This window comes from Galleria mellonella, unplaced genomic scaffold (genome assembly GCF_026898425.1).
Source record: "Galleria mellonella isolate WM207_F2 unplaced genomic scaffold, CSIRO_AGI_GalMel_v1 utg213, whole genome shotgun sequence".
Taxonomy (NCBI): domain Eukaryota; kingdom Metazoa; phylum Arthropoda; class Insecta; order Lepidoptera; family Pyralidae; genus Galleria; species Galleria mellonella.
In genome coordinates this window covers 1464852-1485028 of record NW_026442039.1, presented here as the reverse complement: position 1 = coordinate 1485028, position 20177 = coordinate 1464852, and the positions used below count along the sequence as shown (strand labels likewise).

The window sequence follows — 20177 nt, the reverse complement described above, 5'->3', positions numbered from 1 at the left end:
TCTTTCACTCTTTTCGGGACTTCCTCATTCGTTAGTTTTTCTGTCCAGCTTATCCTTTCCATTCTCCTCCATGTCCACATTATTCTTATGATAATACGAAAATTATTTCGAATGCATATGAAGTATTACTAATAGTTTGTCACTGTGACCTTATTTGATTTTACTTACACAAAATTGGAATTAATATATTTAACATATGTTTTTACTTCCTGACACTAAAATACAAGTATAACGGGTTTTTAATATTAAGAGCATTTACTGAACTTACAAGATTATTTGTTTTCAATTTTTAATTAATACAGTAACCTAGAACTTACATAATATTATTATGTTTATAAAGTTATACTATATTCACTAATCACATTCATTACTGAACAATTTTTTTACTGTTTTTTATTCTAATATACAATAGGCCACTCCTTCCTTTTCCGTAGCAGATAAGAGGCAATTAAGGGAGAGCGTGAGATAGGCAACAGCGTCCCTCTTAAATCATCTCCGAAATCTAACTGTGGTTGCCAATCCGCCTGCCAATCGTGGCAACTACTGCCAACACCCCTCAAGAGGGAGACTTATGTTCAGCAGTGGACAGTTAAAGGCTGATATGATGATGATGTTGAATCTAATATAAAAAAATCTGAATCCTTTTTTTAAATAATGAATCCTAAAGACTGAGTTTAGACTACGAATTTTCTTCCTAAACTATATGTAGTATTAGAATACTAGTTCAAAACAACGTCTACTGAGTTTTTCACAGTCATTCATAACATAGAAACTTTGTATTTACTACTGTTAAACCGTCAAACATTTTATTCTAGTTTTAAGCGGATGTGTACTGAATAATGCTTGAACACATGCTTATTTGTCTGCATTCAGACGCTAATGAGAACCTAAGTATATTAATAGTTTCACAATGTTTTACAAGTATTACGAGCAAAATATATTTATAGAATCTGTTTAGATTTTTTTTTATACAACTTAGAATGGCAAACAAGCTGACGGCCCACCTGATGGAAAGTGGTAACTGTCGCCTATAGAATCAACATTATTTGATACTTTTAATACAAGGACACTTTATAAATGTAATTTATTTCTGATTAAAACAAATACTTAAAAAGCATCGTCTGATAAAATACGTAATTACATTATTACTTACCAGAAATGGAATAATATTAAAAAGCTATATTCTTAGATATTATATCTCATTTTGTTCCAAAACTCCAAAAAAATATCCCATCATAAGTAGTAAAGTAATATTTTTAATTTACTATTTTTGATATAATACCTATTCACATTCTTTTAAATAGTGTTAAGATCTCATAATATTAATAGTTTAAATTGCTATAACTTTCTTTAAATATTATCAATTAATTTGATTAATTTATGATTATATGATAACAGATCATTTATATCTAGATGGAGCATTAAATGTTTAAAAAAGGTTCTATAAACGGTAACTTGACTATTAATACGTCGCGCTTTTTCTTACTTATTCATCATTAGTGTTTAATATTCAATCACTTATTAAGGTATAAGAAAGTACAAAACTAAAATATTAATAATAATTTTATTTAATTATTTTATCCGTGATCATTCATCCCAATTACAGCGTGTGTACGTTGTCGTGTGTCATGATAAATTGTTAAATTGGTTGGTTAAAGTGTCAAGAGGTAACAAATAAAAATACTTTCTCATTTGTACCTACTTGATAAAATTATCATATTTTAATCAAGTCATAATTACAAGATTAATACAATTTCAAAAACGCGCCATTTAAAAATGGTCTACGTTATCTAAGTATTATTTATCTGTATCAAAACCTACACCATAAGAACAAACAATGTGAACCTTATTATTATGGCTAGACATTGCATTGTAAAATGCCTATTAAAACCTTCAATAAACAAAAAAAAAACACTTTTTGTGGATCACCACAAAACACGTACTAAGTGTACCTACCATAGTAAAAAGCAAAATTACAACAATCGATACCGTGACATATATTGAGATTCTATAATCGTATAATTCGACCTTTTGTATTGACATTGTCGCGAGGGCGCATTCTGCGGTCAGCCCCACTTGTTCTTTTTCAATATTTCATGATATAAAAACCTACAACCAATGGTAATTGACATCAATCACCAACCAAGCATTGACTAAAGTACATGAAAATGTTCAAAACTGTGAGTGAGATATTTTAAGTACATAAGTGTCAATTAGTCTACCTAGTCGTGCTAAATTTTATAATAAAATATTATTAAGTGATGGTCCAATCGTAGATTATGTTATCGTGTAATTCACATAGTGCGATCGTGATGTGTGTTAATCACGAATCGCAATGCAGAAGAAAATTCTAGACGTAACATACAGTGATTCAACAAAATAGTTACAAAACAATAGGCATAATTATATATTCAGAGTGGTTCTATTCCTATTATGATATCATATTATCTTATTAACAATTATTTTTCTGAATTACAAATTCGATATTAATTATTTAAGGTCAAAGTTTTACATCAGACTAGTCCGTTAAAAATTATATTCATGATAATATTGATTTTACTTTAAAGATAAAGTAATTTGATTATTGTATAATTGATATGAAAAATAACAATATATTTATTACAACTTACAATGTATGGTATATAATATAACATGTTAGAAATTAGTATATACAGTAACATACCTTTATATGCTGCATGTTCCTAAATTATAAATATTTTTATTAATTACTTTTTCTACAGCTAGTAACCTTCAGTGCCATGCTGGCTGCTGCCAGCTCTAGTCCGTACGGGCATGCCATCTCTTCTCAGAGCATCATTCAACACAACGGGGCATACGCGCCTATAGGGCATATAGATGCACCTGCTCTCTACGCCGTGCCCCTAGTTCACGCGGCCCCTCTAGCACATTATGATGCCCCTATTTCCTATGATGAGCATGATGATGGCGTAGACGATTATGTAAGTTTATAATACCCAATACAAAATTCCCTTTGGGAGAATGGGATTATTGGTAATGAGGTCTAATAACCTCATTGCTAGAAATATACCCTGTAAGGTTAACCTTCACACGGTTCCCCCAAGAAACTATCATGATTATTTCTTGTCAAATTCATCATGGTGGGCCAACTGACCTGCATTAATTCTCACCTATCGTCTTCCACTGGTGCGCCGCCGGTATATACCAATAACGCGAGCGGGGTAACCATTTCATTTTCATCTATTAAAAAAAATGCAAAATTCTCTCTCTATTTAAATCAATTAAGATTTTTAAAAAAATAACGATATTCAATATGAAACTAACCTATGTCTACTACAGAACTAATTATCAGAGTCGGATTAGAATCACCAAAAATATCTCGTATAATACACACCAAAAGTACGAGTGAATTGAGAGTCTCATTCTTTTTGCTCATGCATTGCCATTTCTGAGAGCTAAGATGAAATTCACTACCAAATCATGTATAAATTTCAAAAACATCTGAAATTTCTGAAACCTTTGAAATTTCTAACCACTATCAAATATCCTGGTTTGTACGATTAAATCAGCAAAATTCAACCCTCACTTTGTGTCACAAAATTACAAAATAGCTGTAAACCATCTCAAATAAGTTGGTTAATCTATCACTAAGTTCTTTCCTTCAACATACAATCCAAAAAATATTATTAATCGTGACTCATGCTATAATAGGTTCATTTAGTAAATATTCATCCCTAATTTTAATGTTGAAAATTATTGATTAATATGTACAACAGTAACTCATTACATTTTTTTTGTTAAGGGTCATGCTTATCCCAAATATGCCTTTGAATATTCCGTATCGGACCCGCACACCGGCGACCATAAGTCGCAGCACGAGATCCGCGATGGCGACGTCGTGCACGGCTACTACTCGCTGGTGCAACCCGACGGCTCCGTACGCAAGGTCGAGTACACCGCCGATGACCACAATGGGTAAGCAAAACAGTATATTGTTCCTTAGGGAATAAAGTAGACAAACCAGTGAGTGCAACGCTAGATGCCTAAAATAAGCGTTGCTTTTGACTACAAATGACAGGAATTAACAATCTTACTCGTATTTTCTATCGTGTGATATACATGCTATATATCATACGACGCCATGTATATCTCATCTCTTCTTCTCGTTTAAAAGTTTCCTTTTATCAGTGTAACTAATACGTGCATTCTCTTCCAGCCAGCTCTATTCCAGGCCATATCTTTGACTTCCCTATACGACATGACACTTAGTTTTACCTTTATCTGTCCCATGTTGTTATTTGTCGGTAATTAGTTATATCACATTTTGACATAAATTCATTAATTATGAAAGTCACACTGTTGTCGGTAGAGCTCTTTCCACTCACTCCGATTTTCATTGAACCTCTTTACCACTTCATATTTCACAATAACAAAGTTATTTTTAATATGGCTGATATACTCGTAACTATGTCTTAATATCCCTTTCCTCCCTCTTTCCTTTTGTCTTACCTTCTATTGCAATGTTTATGAAAGCGTCATGTCAAATCAAATGTACAAACATGTTCTTATAACAAAACCCGTTTACTCACTTTACTACAAGTATATTTTAGACTGTTATTTTAGTTTATTGAGCCAGATATATTTAATCATTGATAGACAAATTGTCTCTATCGCGACAGTAATGCCCTTGAATCGGAAAATCACCAAATCAAAAAATACAACGAAAGCACTCTCATGGTGATTAAAACATAATAGATACTAATACGACATAACATTATTGTTATGTTAATGGAATTGTTTCATTTAATTATTTCTATTTTAAGCAAAACTTCACCAATGTATTTATAAAATGTTGAACAAATAATATACCACATAGTATTCGACAATAAAGAAACGAAGACTGTCTTATATGTAATGTTAGGCACCTATAACTGTCCTTACTAATATTATAAATGTGAAAGTGAGTTTGTTTGTTGTACGTTATAGTGCTTTAACGGCTTAACCAATTACTATGAAATTGAGTATACATATACTATATAAGATGGAGAAGAATATAAGCTTTTTATCCCCGTCAGTAAATGCGAAAGAATTCATGGAAAAAGCTAATTGTGAATATTTTGAGAACTACTAAATATCTCGTACAATAAATCAAAGAAAAAAGTGGATATCGGTTAGATGGTTCTCATGAAAACTTGTGTTCTTAAATAGTATTATAATCCTACTAATATTATAAATATAAAAGTGAGTTGCTTTGTTTATTAACTCATAGCATTTTAACAGCTAAACCAGTCATCATGAAATTTAGTAAATATGTATTATTTAATTTTCTTGTTTGCCATTCTAAATTACATAAAAAAAAGAAATAATGAATAATATAATACTTTATACCCTGGACAAAAAATATATTCCGGTCACGTGAATGAAGTCATTATTAAAAACTAATATGTATAATATTAATAGTTTTTTGCTTAATATTTAGATTGACGTTCACTTCTAGATGACGTATCAAGATGAAATATATATATATCAGTTTTTAATTACAATGGAATCGTATTCAATTTAGTGCAGTAGTTTTTACATTTTGCCGAAACAAACAGACAGCGATATATTCTAAAAAATATTATTTCAGCATCTATCGACTTGGCTATGATCTCTTATAGTCATTCTTATTCTATTTATCTTTTATGTACAAACATCACCTAGTTACAATTTAATATACAATCTATACTTATAATAAATCTGTAGAGAGGTCAATTCTGTACATGAAATATATTTCCAAAATAACTATCAGGGGGTGATTAGTGATCGATACTGATGCCAAAAATGCAATTAATAAAATTTTTGTCTGTCTGTCTGTATGTTCATTATAGACACAAAAACTACTCGACGGATTTTAACAAAACTTGGTACAATTATTCCTCATACTCCTAAGCAAGTTATAATATACCTTTCACCAGCTATGATCAATAGGAGCAGAGCAGTGAAGGGAAATGTTCGAAAAACAGGAGAAGTTACTCCATTTTTAAGCTTCCGTTGCGTGTGCTGCTTTAATGGTCACTTTTTAAAATGGAAAAATGTCCACCCATGCGAAGCTGAGACGGGCCGCTAGTGTTACATAAAAACAAGCGAATTTAGAATTCATATTTCTTTCTTAAATAAAAAAAATAAATCCCTTTTTCTTTGTTTCAGTTTCAACGCAATAGTTCACAACTCAGCGCCGTCCATCCACCCGGAGCCCGTTTACGACCACCACCACGACTATTAAATATACCAAATATTAATTATTATCATTAATAAAGATATATAAATTATAATTTATTAACTTCATACATATGCATTTAAATTTACTAAAGCCGTATATATATCATTCGTCATTATCATCATCAATGTACATCTATTACCTCTAACTGCTCAGTGTAAATTTTTTATCATGATCTTTTATCTTAATATATAAAATCCCGACTCACGATGTTCGTTCACGCTAATCTCGGAAACCGTTCGACCAATTTCATAATACAAATTTATGAATGTGTATTGTTTGTTCCAACTTTTTTTTTTAATTGGTTGATAATGGAATGATAGCCCCGCCTGCGCTAACAGTATACGCTGATGAAGCACCAGTGAGGGATAGGTGATAATGAAAAGGTCAGTTAGCCCATCGTGATGAATACACCTGGAATTTAACACGATGGTTTGTAGGAGGGACCACGTAGAGGTCGACCTGACAGGTTTCATTGCTAGCAATGGGACTGGTAGTCCGCATTACTAACAATCCCTCTCCCCACCCCACCGTTTGTTCCAACTTTAAATATTAGATAGGTATTATACCAATAAGATAAAATGGACATGGTTTATGGCTGTAAGCAAATAAAACAACGTTTAACGTGATAGCTGATTTTTTTATAAACTATCTACAGTTGGCCAATCGTAGTGATGATATAACAATGATTTTCAGGAGGATCCGTGTGGAAGTCGATCTGATAGGATATTTCTAACAACGGAAATTAACATTCCCTTTACTAACAATCCCTCTCTCTCTAATACTACACAGTAGTACAACAATGGATAGTTATAGATAGGTGGCCAATAAAATATATTAGACAAATATATGATATTATAAACAAGTTTTAATGCAGGTGAAGCAATCTATAAAAAGCTATAGTTATACTCGTACGAGAACATGTAACTATTCAGCCTTATAGCAAATTTTAAAATTTGATAAAAGAGATAATCTCTCTACAGTTAAACTTGACTTTGTATGATAATATTATAAGATAACGTATCTAAAAATGTTTCGTGTGTAATAAAAAATAAATAGCTTTTGTAATATGGCAGTAAGAATAAAAAATACGGCACGTTTAATTTTCATATATAGATATATCTATCCCCGATTTTTGAGGTCGGAACAAAACATTAACATATACTCGTGCAAATTCTTACAAACTGTGTAATCACGATATCGATTTTATTATTTTCAAAAGAATATGGAAACTAAATTTCGTTATGTACAGTTGAATGTACATTTATTTATTTATATGCTTTTGTACATTCAGTTTTAATATAGATATTAATTTATAACAAAAATGTACACAGACGAACTTTATATCCTCTAAAGCGATTTCTTCCAGTCAATCTTAAAAAATTGCATAAAAATACATTTTATGCAACAAATATTATTCTGAAGTAAATTATTATTATCAAAATTAATGTTGCAAATTTAAATACTATTTTACAATATTTTAAATACGAGTATTTCATTCTATAAAATAAATAAAGAAAAACTCCTATTTATTGCAGAGACACAATATAAGATTTTTAAACTAATTACTGAATTAACTTCTATTGCTAATTAATATTTTAGCAAAATATCCATAATGCCGTTTTACAAACAAAAATACAATTTTATTTTTAACACATTTAAGTTACTAGTTATTCCTTCTTTCACATTCACTACCCAGGTTCAGGATATTACTTTTTAATTAATTTCATTGATCTCAACAAAACAAACTTAATCTCTTAATCTTATTCTTATAAGTAGGTATATGTAGTTAATGTAAATATATTTAATCTTCGTAAATATTTATTTTTTACCTACTATTAAGCATAATTGTAATAGTAATCTGTTATCTAAATTCTTTTAAAAAGTAGAAACACAGGAATATATTTTTTTAATTATTTACAAGATGTTAATATTTTGTTCGTCAAAAAGAAAACAAAAATATAAATGCAGATCTTACAATGTTCGTTCTAATTAAAATGTTTAATATGATTCCCCTCAAGACTGTGGAATACCTGATATATTCATTGATTTACTCGTAGTTCTTTTACATGTACTGCGTTATTTATCTGTTTATATCATAAAAGATATCTACAAGTACTTACTCTTAAAAAATTTATAAACGAACACAAAAAAAAAAAAATTTAATATCATTGTAATTTAAAAAAAATATATACTAAATCACATATAATTGCTATTATGTGACGATTTTGTTCCTACATAATAATATATATATATATACGATAAATTGTTAAAATTACACATGTTCTTAAATTTAATTCTCAATATGTATTCCATTCCACATATAACAAACTTTAAGTAAAAAATAATACTACAATAATCACATAATAAAATATTAAAATTTGTACCAAATATTGTATATACAAAGAATTAATTCACAACTTAGGCATTATTCGATATACAATTTGATGAAGTCAGTACGGCGTTGATCAAAAAACTATCACCCACGCATGTGCCCACTACGAAAGTCAATTTACAAATAATAATATCTTATCATGGACCACATTGACCTACTATAACGTATAATATAGTTCACAGAGTATTTTTATTAAGTAATAATCATTTACTTGGTCGTATGTAATGCGAGAATGTGAAGACAAAGCGGGGCGACCTTGTGGACGTGGGGACGACTGAGGAGTGCTCGCGCGCCCCACCGGGCCCGCAACACCATTTCTTATAAAACCCACTGGCGACTATGAAATGTATGTCAGTCACGCACAACTATCTAACATAAAAAAATGTTCGCAAAAGTAAGTTTATCGTGGTGTAACGTGAAGTGACAGTTAATTGTGATTATGGATAATTAAACATATTTTCATGTGCAGATCTTGGCACTCGGTGCGGTGGCGGCGGTGGCGCAGGCTGGCATAGTGGGACACGGCCACGGATACTCTGTATCGTCACAGCATAATGTAGTGCACCACGATACGCACTACGCAGCCCCCGTAGCTCATGCTGCCCCCATCGTTCACTATGCTCCTGTTGAACACTCCGCTTCAGTATACGCCGCTGCTCCCATTGCTCATGCTGGGTACTCCAGCCATGGACACGAAGACTACTACGTAATTTCTTTTTACTATTTATTTATTATTTTATTTATTTTTTTACGACTTATCTAAAGTAACCGTCTTTACACATAATCAGTACCATAAATATAAAGGTATCCCTAATTCTGGATATTCCTAAGAACTGAAGCAAATTTTTTTTTCTTGATATATTATTAATATTACTTAAATTTAAATTAATATTTTACTTAAAAATCATTATATATATAATTCAATATGCATTATAGTTAATAATGAAGACAATACAATAATTATTTGAATGCCTCTCTCATGGTTCCCGCATACGCTTTTATCTTAATCATAAACACTTAATAGTATTTCCGCAGACAAATGTAAATTCAAGGTAAAGTAAACTGAATTGTCTTTTCTTATGTTTTTACAGTCTCATCCCAAATACCAATACTCGTACTCCGTGGAAGATCCTCACACCGGAGACCACAAGTCCCAACACGAGTCCCGTGACGGTGACGTTGTGAAGGGCGAATACTCTTTACTCCAGCCTGATGGTACCTTCCGCAAAGTCTCCTACTCCGCTGACGACCACAATGGGTAAATTATTTTATACAAATTAGAACAGCAAAAGTTGCTTACGGTCCGTCTTATGGAAAATCGTAATCATCTCCGTCAACACATAGCACACCATGTATATCAAAGGATATAATGAAACTTTCACAGTATCCTTTACGCATTAGCTGAGGTCTAAAGTGTTATGCTTCTACAACTAATAATTATACGACCATATCTCATTCAAATCAAAGCACCGCCATAGAAGCAAATCTGTTTTCGGTAACAGAAATACACATGCGAGATATTCATAAGGACGACTTTTTTCAAAGTTTCCCTCAGGTAAATATTCAGTAAACCTTATATCTATTTAACCATATAATGCAAATCCACTAGATTTTTGTGTAAACATAATTGCATAAATTAGAGAATATTTTACACTAACGCTATTACAAAGATGATGAGACAGCAACTTTCCCCGAATTGCGCAAAACACGTGTTGCCACTCGTGTTTGCTTTTTGACCAAGCTTTGTTTATACGTAACGTAACTTTGAGTCAATGTTTACATAAAATCATATGGTCGACAAACCGGTACGAGGAACTCGTATGAGCAATGACCTCTCCCGACCCTTGTCTGTCAGGTGGCGCTACAATTACGGACTTGTTTTCAAACTAGTTTCCACTTCGTGAACAATTATAATACTCAATGTATTTATTATTTTGTTACAGCTTCAACGCGGTTGTACACAACTCTGGGCCCAGCCACCACGTTTACTCATCTCAGCACCATCATTATTAGACTTGGGAAAGCTTAAGATACTATGTACCTTGACTATTTATTTTTACTGTGATCTACATGTATATAATATAATTAACTCATATTGATAGTCATTAAAAAAGTACAAATATTATAATGTGTAGTATTAAATCTCATTACCCTATACAACGGCACCCTTATTTATATAGTTAATTTCTTCTAACAATATAGTATCAAGGTGTAATAACATAATTATGCACTCTAAAATAATATAGAAATGTATTATGCCCCCTACCGCCACCTACCGGATTCATTTCTTCTTATCAGAATAAAAAAATATACTATTTCTCATGTTGGAAGCAATACACATTAATAAAATTTTATTAAAATCTGTTAAGCAGTTTCGGAGATTAACGTGAACTAACATCGTGACACGAGTTTTATACGTATTAAGATATATCAACGACAGTAGCAAAGTAAGAATATAATGTAGGTATTACCACTCATTCTAATCTCCAGGATGTCGTTAAAGGTAACTAACAGCCATAAATCAATGAAACAGAAGAAATACTCAAGATAAAACACTAAATAACAACCTGAATACCGATATAATAGTTAATATCCTCTTATGTGCAGAGACTCATATCCAACAGTGGTACTTTAATAGATTATTATGGTGCCATTAATAAACTAGTCAAAACTAGTAAAAGTCTAGTAAAAAAGTTAAAAATAATCCTGTTTATTTTAACATATTTTAACAGTACTTACAGTATGCATAAGTATAAGTAGCGGTTTGCAAGAAATTAATACAGCAATTAAATTTTAACTTCACGTCAAACAAATTCAAATAGATAAGTACTTCGAAAACTAGACCGTTTATACTCGTACTATTTCGTTACGAAAGTACGTTTTAATTATTTTAAATATGCATTAGTATGTTGAAAACATTTCAAATGTAAAATATTTATCGCATAACTACAGGTATACAGTCAACAAGAGAAGTTGTTGACTTTAATATACTCTGTTTAAGCATTTTATGCAACATACCTTTTGGTACTTAACTACTTTTATTCTACCCACACTTATTGACAGCCATAACCAGAACGATTAAATGGAAATTACGTTAGCAATCACTTTAATGGGTCTTTTTGATTACTTATCAAGGCGAGAAAATGCAAAATAAAATTTTATTAAACACAGTTTGTTACGTTTATATCTATATTTATGACATCACAAACAATTTGCTATAACATTCATTAATCATTCCTAACTCAACCAATTAAATTATGTTTATCCAAAATTTTATATCTTCCTTATTTATCCTAAAACAAAATAAAATACAATTTTTCAAGACATATATCTCCAAGAATAGATATTTAAAAGTAAGGATGGAATAAAAATTGTCTTTTTTACATAACATCTGTGGTGTATAAAGGAAACCATTAAAATAAGAAATTTAATGTTAACCACACTGAAAAGACAGCACCTAATAAAACCACACAATGTTAACATCTCCTACATAATTATGCCCTCCTACTGTTTTATCAAAAACTTTTGATTCTCTACAAATTGTTTATCTTGTATGGAGATATAGTTAGTAGTTTCATTGTATGTAATAAAAATTTTATCAGGCTTCACATACAAAATTTTGATAATTTAATAATTTCTCTTTGTTTCTATAAGTAGAGTAATAAGTCATGGAAGAAGAAACTTTAAAAAATCAGACAATTGCTTCTGATTACAGTCCTCTAAAATATGGGATAACGAAAACATTTTAATTGTTTCTCATTTCATTTCAATAATTCATGTCATATTTTAACCGACTTTTGACAAGAAGTAGTTATTTATTCGACTATACACTCATGTGTTGCTAGGTTCGGTAGATAAATACTCTAGCATAAGAAGCATCATGGATCCTACACTTATCCAAAATTGTTTAAATGTTTTATAACGAAACTAAATAATTCAATTTATTATCATATAATTTATCTGGTTAGATATATTTAGAATCTTACTCAACCGGCAGCGGTGCATAATATCGGGCAGAGAATGTAATGTTGTATAATTTCCCTGTTCCCTTAACTTACATACTAACGCCCTTGTCGATAAAATTACTGGTTTCACCCACTGTAACAAACTGATGTCATAAGTAACGGGTTCTGTAAACTCCGTCATAGCCTACCAATATATTTATTTTCACTTTTATCAAGTATTGGTATAAAATAGAAATAAATAAACTCACAACTGAATACCTCGAATACCTTAAAGTTTAAAGACGAAGATATTTGACCAGTGCGTGTTGCAGTGATAACTTATGGAACTGAAACATGGTCCTACACGGTTCCCCGTATGCAAAAGCTTCAAATTGCTCGAGTTGCTTTGCGTGATATAATTCGAAACAAAAATATACGCACAAGAATCAAACTTGCCGACATAGCCCGAAAGATAAGCAAGCTAAAGTGGCAAGGAGCTAAGTGGCTGGCGAAAACCCATGGTAAAGAAAGATTCTTGAGTGGGAGCCCCGAATAGGCAAACGCAGTGTAGGATTACCTCCCCTCCCACCCCACTTGATGGAGTGACCACCTCTAATACATTACAAGAGTCAACGGATGCAGGTGGCTCAGGACCGTTCTTTATGGCAGTCTATAGGGAGAGGCCTATATTCAGCAGTAGATGGATAATAACTGAAATAATAATAATGACGATAATGCTCATAACTATAATCAGTATATATCAGTAATAGTCATGGCATTTATCCCAAATATTCCAATAGAAGAATATTTTTTTAGAACGTAAAATTTAATATGCACACATTTCAACGAGCATTTTAGAATCCAACATAATATTGGAGATTAAGACATAAGTTATTGGAGTATCGTAAATTATTATTCTGATGTTGAAACTGACACAAACTATTTGATCGAGATTCTCATTACCTTCTTCAATCTGTTAGGCTTGTTAGACAGAGAATAATGCATACATTTTAATCTGTGTCTATTATTTATTTTAATCGCATGTCTCTATTTTACTAGTAATGTTTAAATTGTTCAATTAATGTTGAAAGTACAAGTATTTTAATACATAAACTAGCAATCAATTAATAAGTTTTTGTAACAACAGCTACATAGTTTTGCGTGTATGTATATTGTGCATTAGATACTGATTATAATCGTGCATGATTAAAATGTATACCTATTATTAGCCTCAAAAATAATTTCCCTTCACACCAATAATTATTCTGAATATTGACTTATCCGCCTTCAATTTTGTAACTAGTAAATTGGAAATCCAGAATATACTTAATCTTGCTGTTACACTACGATAGTTTATTTATAAAGTAGTTAGTTCCCTGTTAGAAGTGCAGCAATATTACTATATTAGGAAGTTTTGCTTATATTAATTACATCAAATTGATCTTTATAATTTGAATTAATTAATCACATTTATGAAACAAAACTTTAATAAATTTAAACCTTATTAGTTAAAATTTTATATCAGAATATTATTCTGTTTTTAATGTCACAATTTTAGCGTACTTTTTTTTTGTTTATTCAATTGTGAATGCACTTCACAATGAATGGATTCATAACTGTGAACATTTCATTGATTACTTGTTTCTTTGCTAGCAAAATGTAGCTAGTTACTACTCTTATAAAAAAGTACTATTTTTGTATTAATAAAGGCTTTTGTTGTATAGTTTTCTAATCTTTATTTATCTTATAGTATCTATAATACTGATATAGGCGCATATGTAAATGTGAGCTGTTTTACATAAAGAAGCTCATAATACAAATGTCATATGTTTACACAGTAAATCAAATAATATGTGGAAAACAAAATATTTTGTCAAGGTCTTTCATAAACATTTTTCCCTATAAAAATTACTGACATAAAGATAAAACACTTATGATAAGTCCAGCCTAATAATAATAATAGTAATTTATACTTACACTTTAAAACATTTTAATTATTAAAATATGTAAATGTATATGTGGATGTAGATAAATGAAGCAAATACTACCTACTGCTCCACATATTTATGTAAAAACTCTGACCTTATCCATATCACAGGCGATCTATGATTTAATTACAAGATAGTTCAGTCGAAATATTGTTATTCAAGACTTAGGTGCTGTCAACAAAAGCCTTTGATTAATATTAATAGTTATCAAGTCACGGTCGCATTGGGTGAGTGACCTCTGAACTATTGTGTAGAGTTACACTTTACAATCAATTCTGGAGGTTTGCTTGCGGGTAGCCTTGCAATAATAAAGTTAATATTTCGTGATCAATACGAGTATTAACTAGATCTCCTTCCGTTGCGTTTTAATACAAATAATTTAAGAATTTGTTCTGCAAAAATAACCGAGTTCCGTTAAAAAAATTAATATTAAACTTGTATTATAACCTTCGCTTCTGACTAAAAAAGTTATTGTGAATATTCACACAAAAATAAATATATAAAATACAATCTTACGAAAAACAAATCGTTTTTAGCATATAACTGTCCACTACCAAGTAAATAAAATTAACACCGGATCTAGAAGCTTGCGGTAGGCGTGCAATCTTAAAATTCCATATTATTTTCTGTAACAATTAAAACGGTTAACTACAATGATCGTGTCCAATCAAAGCACTTTAATATGCAAATATGACACAGTTACCATTTTGAATTTATTAATATGTAACGAAAGCGTGCTTCAAAGGGATAATAGGTATTCGAAAATATATCGATGTATAATTATACCGTTCCGATTGTAGGACCACTGCTTCGGGCATTTTTGTACTATATTTAAAAACAATGAAATTCGTTCATGCATTAAGTTACCTACTTGATTGCAACAGTTAATTTATGATATCAACTCCTGGTGATCGCGTTACTAACAACGGTTGGGAAATTAAATACCTGGCAGGGGCATAGGTATACTAGAAACCACTGTGTGGTTTAACATATATTTGATATCGTTGTTGCAATCACTCAGTACGATTGACATTTCGGCGCCCCGCGTATCAGCTGGCGCATGCAATTTGTTAAAGTATTGATAGATCTGTTCTGTACAATAAGAATTATGGCAAAAAACATGTACATAGACACAGTAAACGTACAACAATTTTATCTGTTCATTTTAGGTATAGACTATTTGAAATCTTTTTATTCAAACAAAATAACATAAATAAATTTCTCAGTTTATCAAAAAAAGTACGTATAAAACAAAATTCAATAACAAAAAAAAACATTCAAAAATTAATTAAATTTATATTACAAAGTATTGAATGTTTATTAAGTACTTTTCTCATAAATATTCAATTAAATGTTATTCGTTTCTCTGATACTAATTACTGGTATACAAAATATTAACAAGTTCTGGCATTTCAATGTCAGTATTTGTTGATACTTTATTGGCCTTATTGACTAATGATATAGTTACCATTGATAACATAATAGGTATTTTGATTGAAATTAATATATCTAAATAATTCTACTAATAGTTTTTTACACAATTAACTGCGACTATGCTAACAATATTGAAAACTGTACCATCACGTACATATGTTTGCACGAAAATATATTGCTGTGGCCACCTACTTATATGAGTAACATCAACCTCTAAGTTAATTGTAGTGATATAAATGACACTTTATTGATATTTCGGTTTTAATAATATATCTATGCCTATAATCGTTGTTATATCCTCTATTGGGAGCACGCCGATGGTATTACATAGTATACGCAATACATACGAGTACACAACAAGCCAATTTTAAAATACGATATTACTAGCACTTGTGTTTGCATGGCTGTGTTTCGATTTGAAAAGTGGGATATGGCGTGAATTTACAAGGTACAGAGGAATAACACCTGAGTCCTCAGGAATGGCAACGCATAAAGGAGTATCATGGGCGAAATAGTATACTCTATTATGTCCATGGTACTGCTAATGTCTACGGTACTGGTTAAGGCGACGGTTACCACTTTCCATCAGGTGGGCTGTCAGCTTGTTTGCCATCTTTGTTTACAAAAAAAAACAAAGTATCGGCCAACAAAAAGCTTAAACAAAATATTTGATAATAAATACTTAATTGTATTAAAACATTTCAAATATATGACTTATATATACTTAACTATAGCTGCATTTCGCTTCGTTTTATATTTCTATATAAAAAGAATTTTCTAAATCGGTTTACTGATGACTGACTGAAAAATACAACCCAATTGAAAATCTTTATTGAAAAGTTTTATTGATGGTTCGAAGTTTTATGAGATTATATTTAGTTTTTCTTTTTTATAATGTAATATTGTAGTAACACTCTATTTGGCTCAAGAAAGTTATATTTTTAACAACTACCTGTGTTTATATCTGATTTTTTAATACCTTTTAGTAATACACTGTAATAAATAAAATCGAATTCTACCAGTGAAACTAAATAGTTGTTACAAAGTTCTTTTTTTTATGGATGATAATGGAATGATAATCCCGCCATTAACTGGAATGGAAAGGCAGGTCAGTTAGCTCATCGCGATGAATATACCTGGAATACAGCACGATGGTTTGCAAAGAGAACTATGTGGAGATTGAGCTGATAGGATATATTGCTAGCAATGGGACTGGTATTTCGCATTACTAACGATTTCTTCCCTCTGGAACAAGGAGTTATAAACAACAAACATTTTTTAATTTTACGTACGCTTAACTACTTCGATTTCATTCTGCATAATTATTTATGTTCCCAGGCATTTCAATCAAGATTAGTATATACTCTATATGCTATATTTCTATGGTATCGATAGTAATCATGATAGGTCAAGTGTCATATACTCATATAGTACAGAGATTCATGTTAGCTCTAAACCGCCATTTTGTTGAAGTTTACTATTTTTAAACTCATAGATATTACGTGATTTAAGCCTAAATACATACATACAATATACGGGTTTACAAAAGAGTATGAACTCATTTGTTAACTTACGTGTGTCAAAAATGGCTCAAATAAAGTGTTTATCTATCAATTTTTTTAAACAAACAAATTACTAAACTTCTTTTTTAAAAGGTTGAGAAAATAAACCAGAAAATATATTTCATAGACAACTTTAAACATTAAAACCAGGATATCAATTTTGTAAATGACCGTGTACTAAAGATAATTCAAATGATAGTGAAAATTATTAGACCAATCACGATCACTGTATAAACAAAAAAATATCGTTTATCCATGTTACTCACGCAACATCGATCTTTGAGATAGCAATTATGGTAGGTAGGTACCTAGTTAGCTGGAGGGCGCGCGAACGGGAGACTGTTGCCGTTGGTGAACTATTATTGTCCGAGTATGCGGCACGCGGCGCGACCTCGCGGTGTCAAAGTTGCGGAACTGCGGTGACCGCATGCCCCACCACTGCCAGGACTAACTCCGTTTTACTTTTCATATAAAAGTCACACTACAGTTCGATAATAGTATCAGTCACCTGCTCTGATTAACTAGTTCAAAATGTTCACTAAAGTAAGTTTAAATATTGGTTATGAAAAAATGAATATTAAATAATAAAAATATTTTAAAAGGGCTGTTGTATTTAAAATACGCGGATACAGGTTTTCCAAAGTGATTTAATTTTAATTCATGTGTTTATAATCACACAAGTCGATCGTTGTTAAAAGTGTTTGTATTAATTTTTTATTCAGTCAATTAGACAGTGAATAAAAATTTTACCTAAATTTCAGGTGTTCACCCTCGGCGCCATCTTGGCTACCGTAAACGCTGGCTTACTACCAGCGCATCACGCTGCGGTCTCCTCGCAAAGCATTGTCCGCCACGATGCTCCAGTGCATTATGCCGCCCCGGCACACTACGCTGCACCTTTCGTCCACGCCGCCCCTGTAGTTCATGCTGCCCCCGTTGTTCACGCTGCCCCCGTTGTTCACGCTGCCGCTTATGCTCATGGTCATGAATACGTAAGTATTAATTTTTACTCAATAATACCATAACACAAAATTCCTTAATTTACATGAATATTTTCCATTATATTGTTGTACTTCAGGTTATGTGATAATATAATTAAACTTTCTTTTTGGTTCCAGGCACACCCCAAATACGACTATGCTTACTCCGTAGCCGACCCCCATACTGGTGACCACAAGAGCCAACATGAGAGCCGTGACGGTGGTGCTGTACATGGTAGCTACTCCCTGGTCGAGCCTGACGGTTCAGTCCGCAAAGTAGAATACACCGCCGATGACCACCACGGGTAAGTTTTCTCAACATATTTAATATTTAAATAATAACCACGTTACTGGAATACGCTGTAAGACGGCGATAAAAACTAGCATAACTCCTTCTTGGTCCCGAATACTATCATATTACCATATAGTATACCAAATTTCATATCACTAATTGAGCCGTTTATGTCGAGAAGTAACAAACAAACACTCACTTACACATTTACAATATTAGTAAGAATGTTTGTTTAAAATATGTTCATTGTCAAAAAATATAGGTAAAAAAGAATACATACTCTTCACAGAATCACAAACCCTTTTATTTAATAATTAAAATGTATAATACCAGTAGAATAAACATATATATAAATAAACTTTTATTATTGTTTCATATCAATAACACATACCATCTGATTTTTCAGCTTCAACGCTGTAGTCCACAAGACTCCCGGACATCACCCCGCCCCCGTCGTTCACGCCGCCCCCGTCGTCCACGCCGCCCCCGTCGTTCATGCTGCCCCATTTGCTTACGGTCATGGGCATCATGGTTACTTCGGGCATTATTAAACAACGACTAGCTTATAATGTGTTCATTTGATGATGGATGACTGATGATTGTGATATTTATATGTAAATAATGATGATGATGAATATGATTTTATACTCGACTGTAAATATACTCAGCTGCTGAAAATATTTGTATTTTATTATTCTAAAAATCTCCTGATATTTCCAAGCATCACTACAAGCCGAAAAAAGTATACTTATCAAAAAATTATTACGCATCAAATTTAGGCAGGCCCCAATTATTTTATTACGTCAAGACCTAAAGTCCTATACTTGAAATAAAAACGATCATAATTTATAACAGAATAATGATTTATAAATAATATAGACGTTTGACTATATTACTAGTTATGTTATATATGTATAAGCTATCTTGAAAACGAAATAAGACTATGTAAAAATACTCTTATTTTGTTTTATTTTTAATAATTTTGCATGTATGTTTACATTTGGGCAATTTTTTTTTTTACAATCGCGGCTTTTTCTTAGATTACCAAATAGGTTTTCTTTATTGTTATACCTTTCATAATACTATGAACATATGGCAAAAAATACCTTGACTTATCACGTATAAATATAATTTATAAGGTCCTCGAGTAAATTTTAAGTTTATTTGTTTATATTTTCACAATAAATTCCCACAAGCAATTTAATTATAGGGTGCCCTTGAGTTTCAGTACAGCGACTTAAAACAATTAACTACTTAGTAGCTATGCATGGTTGCGTGGGTTACGAATACCAAGGCACTTGTGCATAGCATTCGATGTTTTGACGGTATAATTACGGTACATTG

At 31.4% G+C, this 20177-nt stretch overlaps 2 protein-coding genes across 3 annotated transcripts; both read left to right on the top strand.

The window, feature by feature from the left end:
• The first annotated feature begins 2059 nt into the window (after positions 1–2059).
• LOC113511589 (cuticle protein 7-like) lies at positions 2060–6288 on the top strand. Of its 2 annotated transcripts, none has more exons than XM_026895230.3 (4): positions 2060–2180; positions 2742–2960; positions 3782–3954; positions 6169–6288. In XM_026895230.3, the coding sequence occupies exons 1-4, from the start codon at positions 2163–2165 to the stop codon at positions 6242–6244; spliced, it is 486 nt and encodes a 161-aa protein (XP_026751031.2). In that variant the 5' UTR covers positions 2060–2162; the 3' UTR covers positions 6245–6288. The 2 variants fall into 2 exon arrangements, with proteins under 2 accessions (XP_026751031.2, XP_052750382.1); XM_052894422.1 differs by having other exon boundaries at positions 2139–2180; positions 2746–2960.
• A 2597-nt stretch (positions 6289–8885) lies between these two features.
• On the top strand, positions 8886–19511 carry LOC113511871 (cuticle protein 19.8-like). Its single transcript, XM_052894438.1, has 8 exons — positions 8886–9027; positions 9103–9339; positions 9725–9891; positions 10577–10616; positions 18087–18104; positions 18323–18553; positions 18680–18846; positions 19240–19511. Exons 1-8 carry the CDS (start codon positions 9016–9018, stop codon positions 19382–19384), a joined length of 1017 nt encoding a protein of 338 aa, XP_052750398.1. The 5' UTR covers positions 8886–9015; the 3' UTR covers positions 19385–19511.
• Positions 19512–20177: the final 666 nt, after the last annotated feature.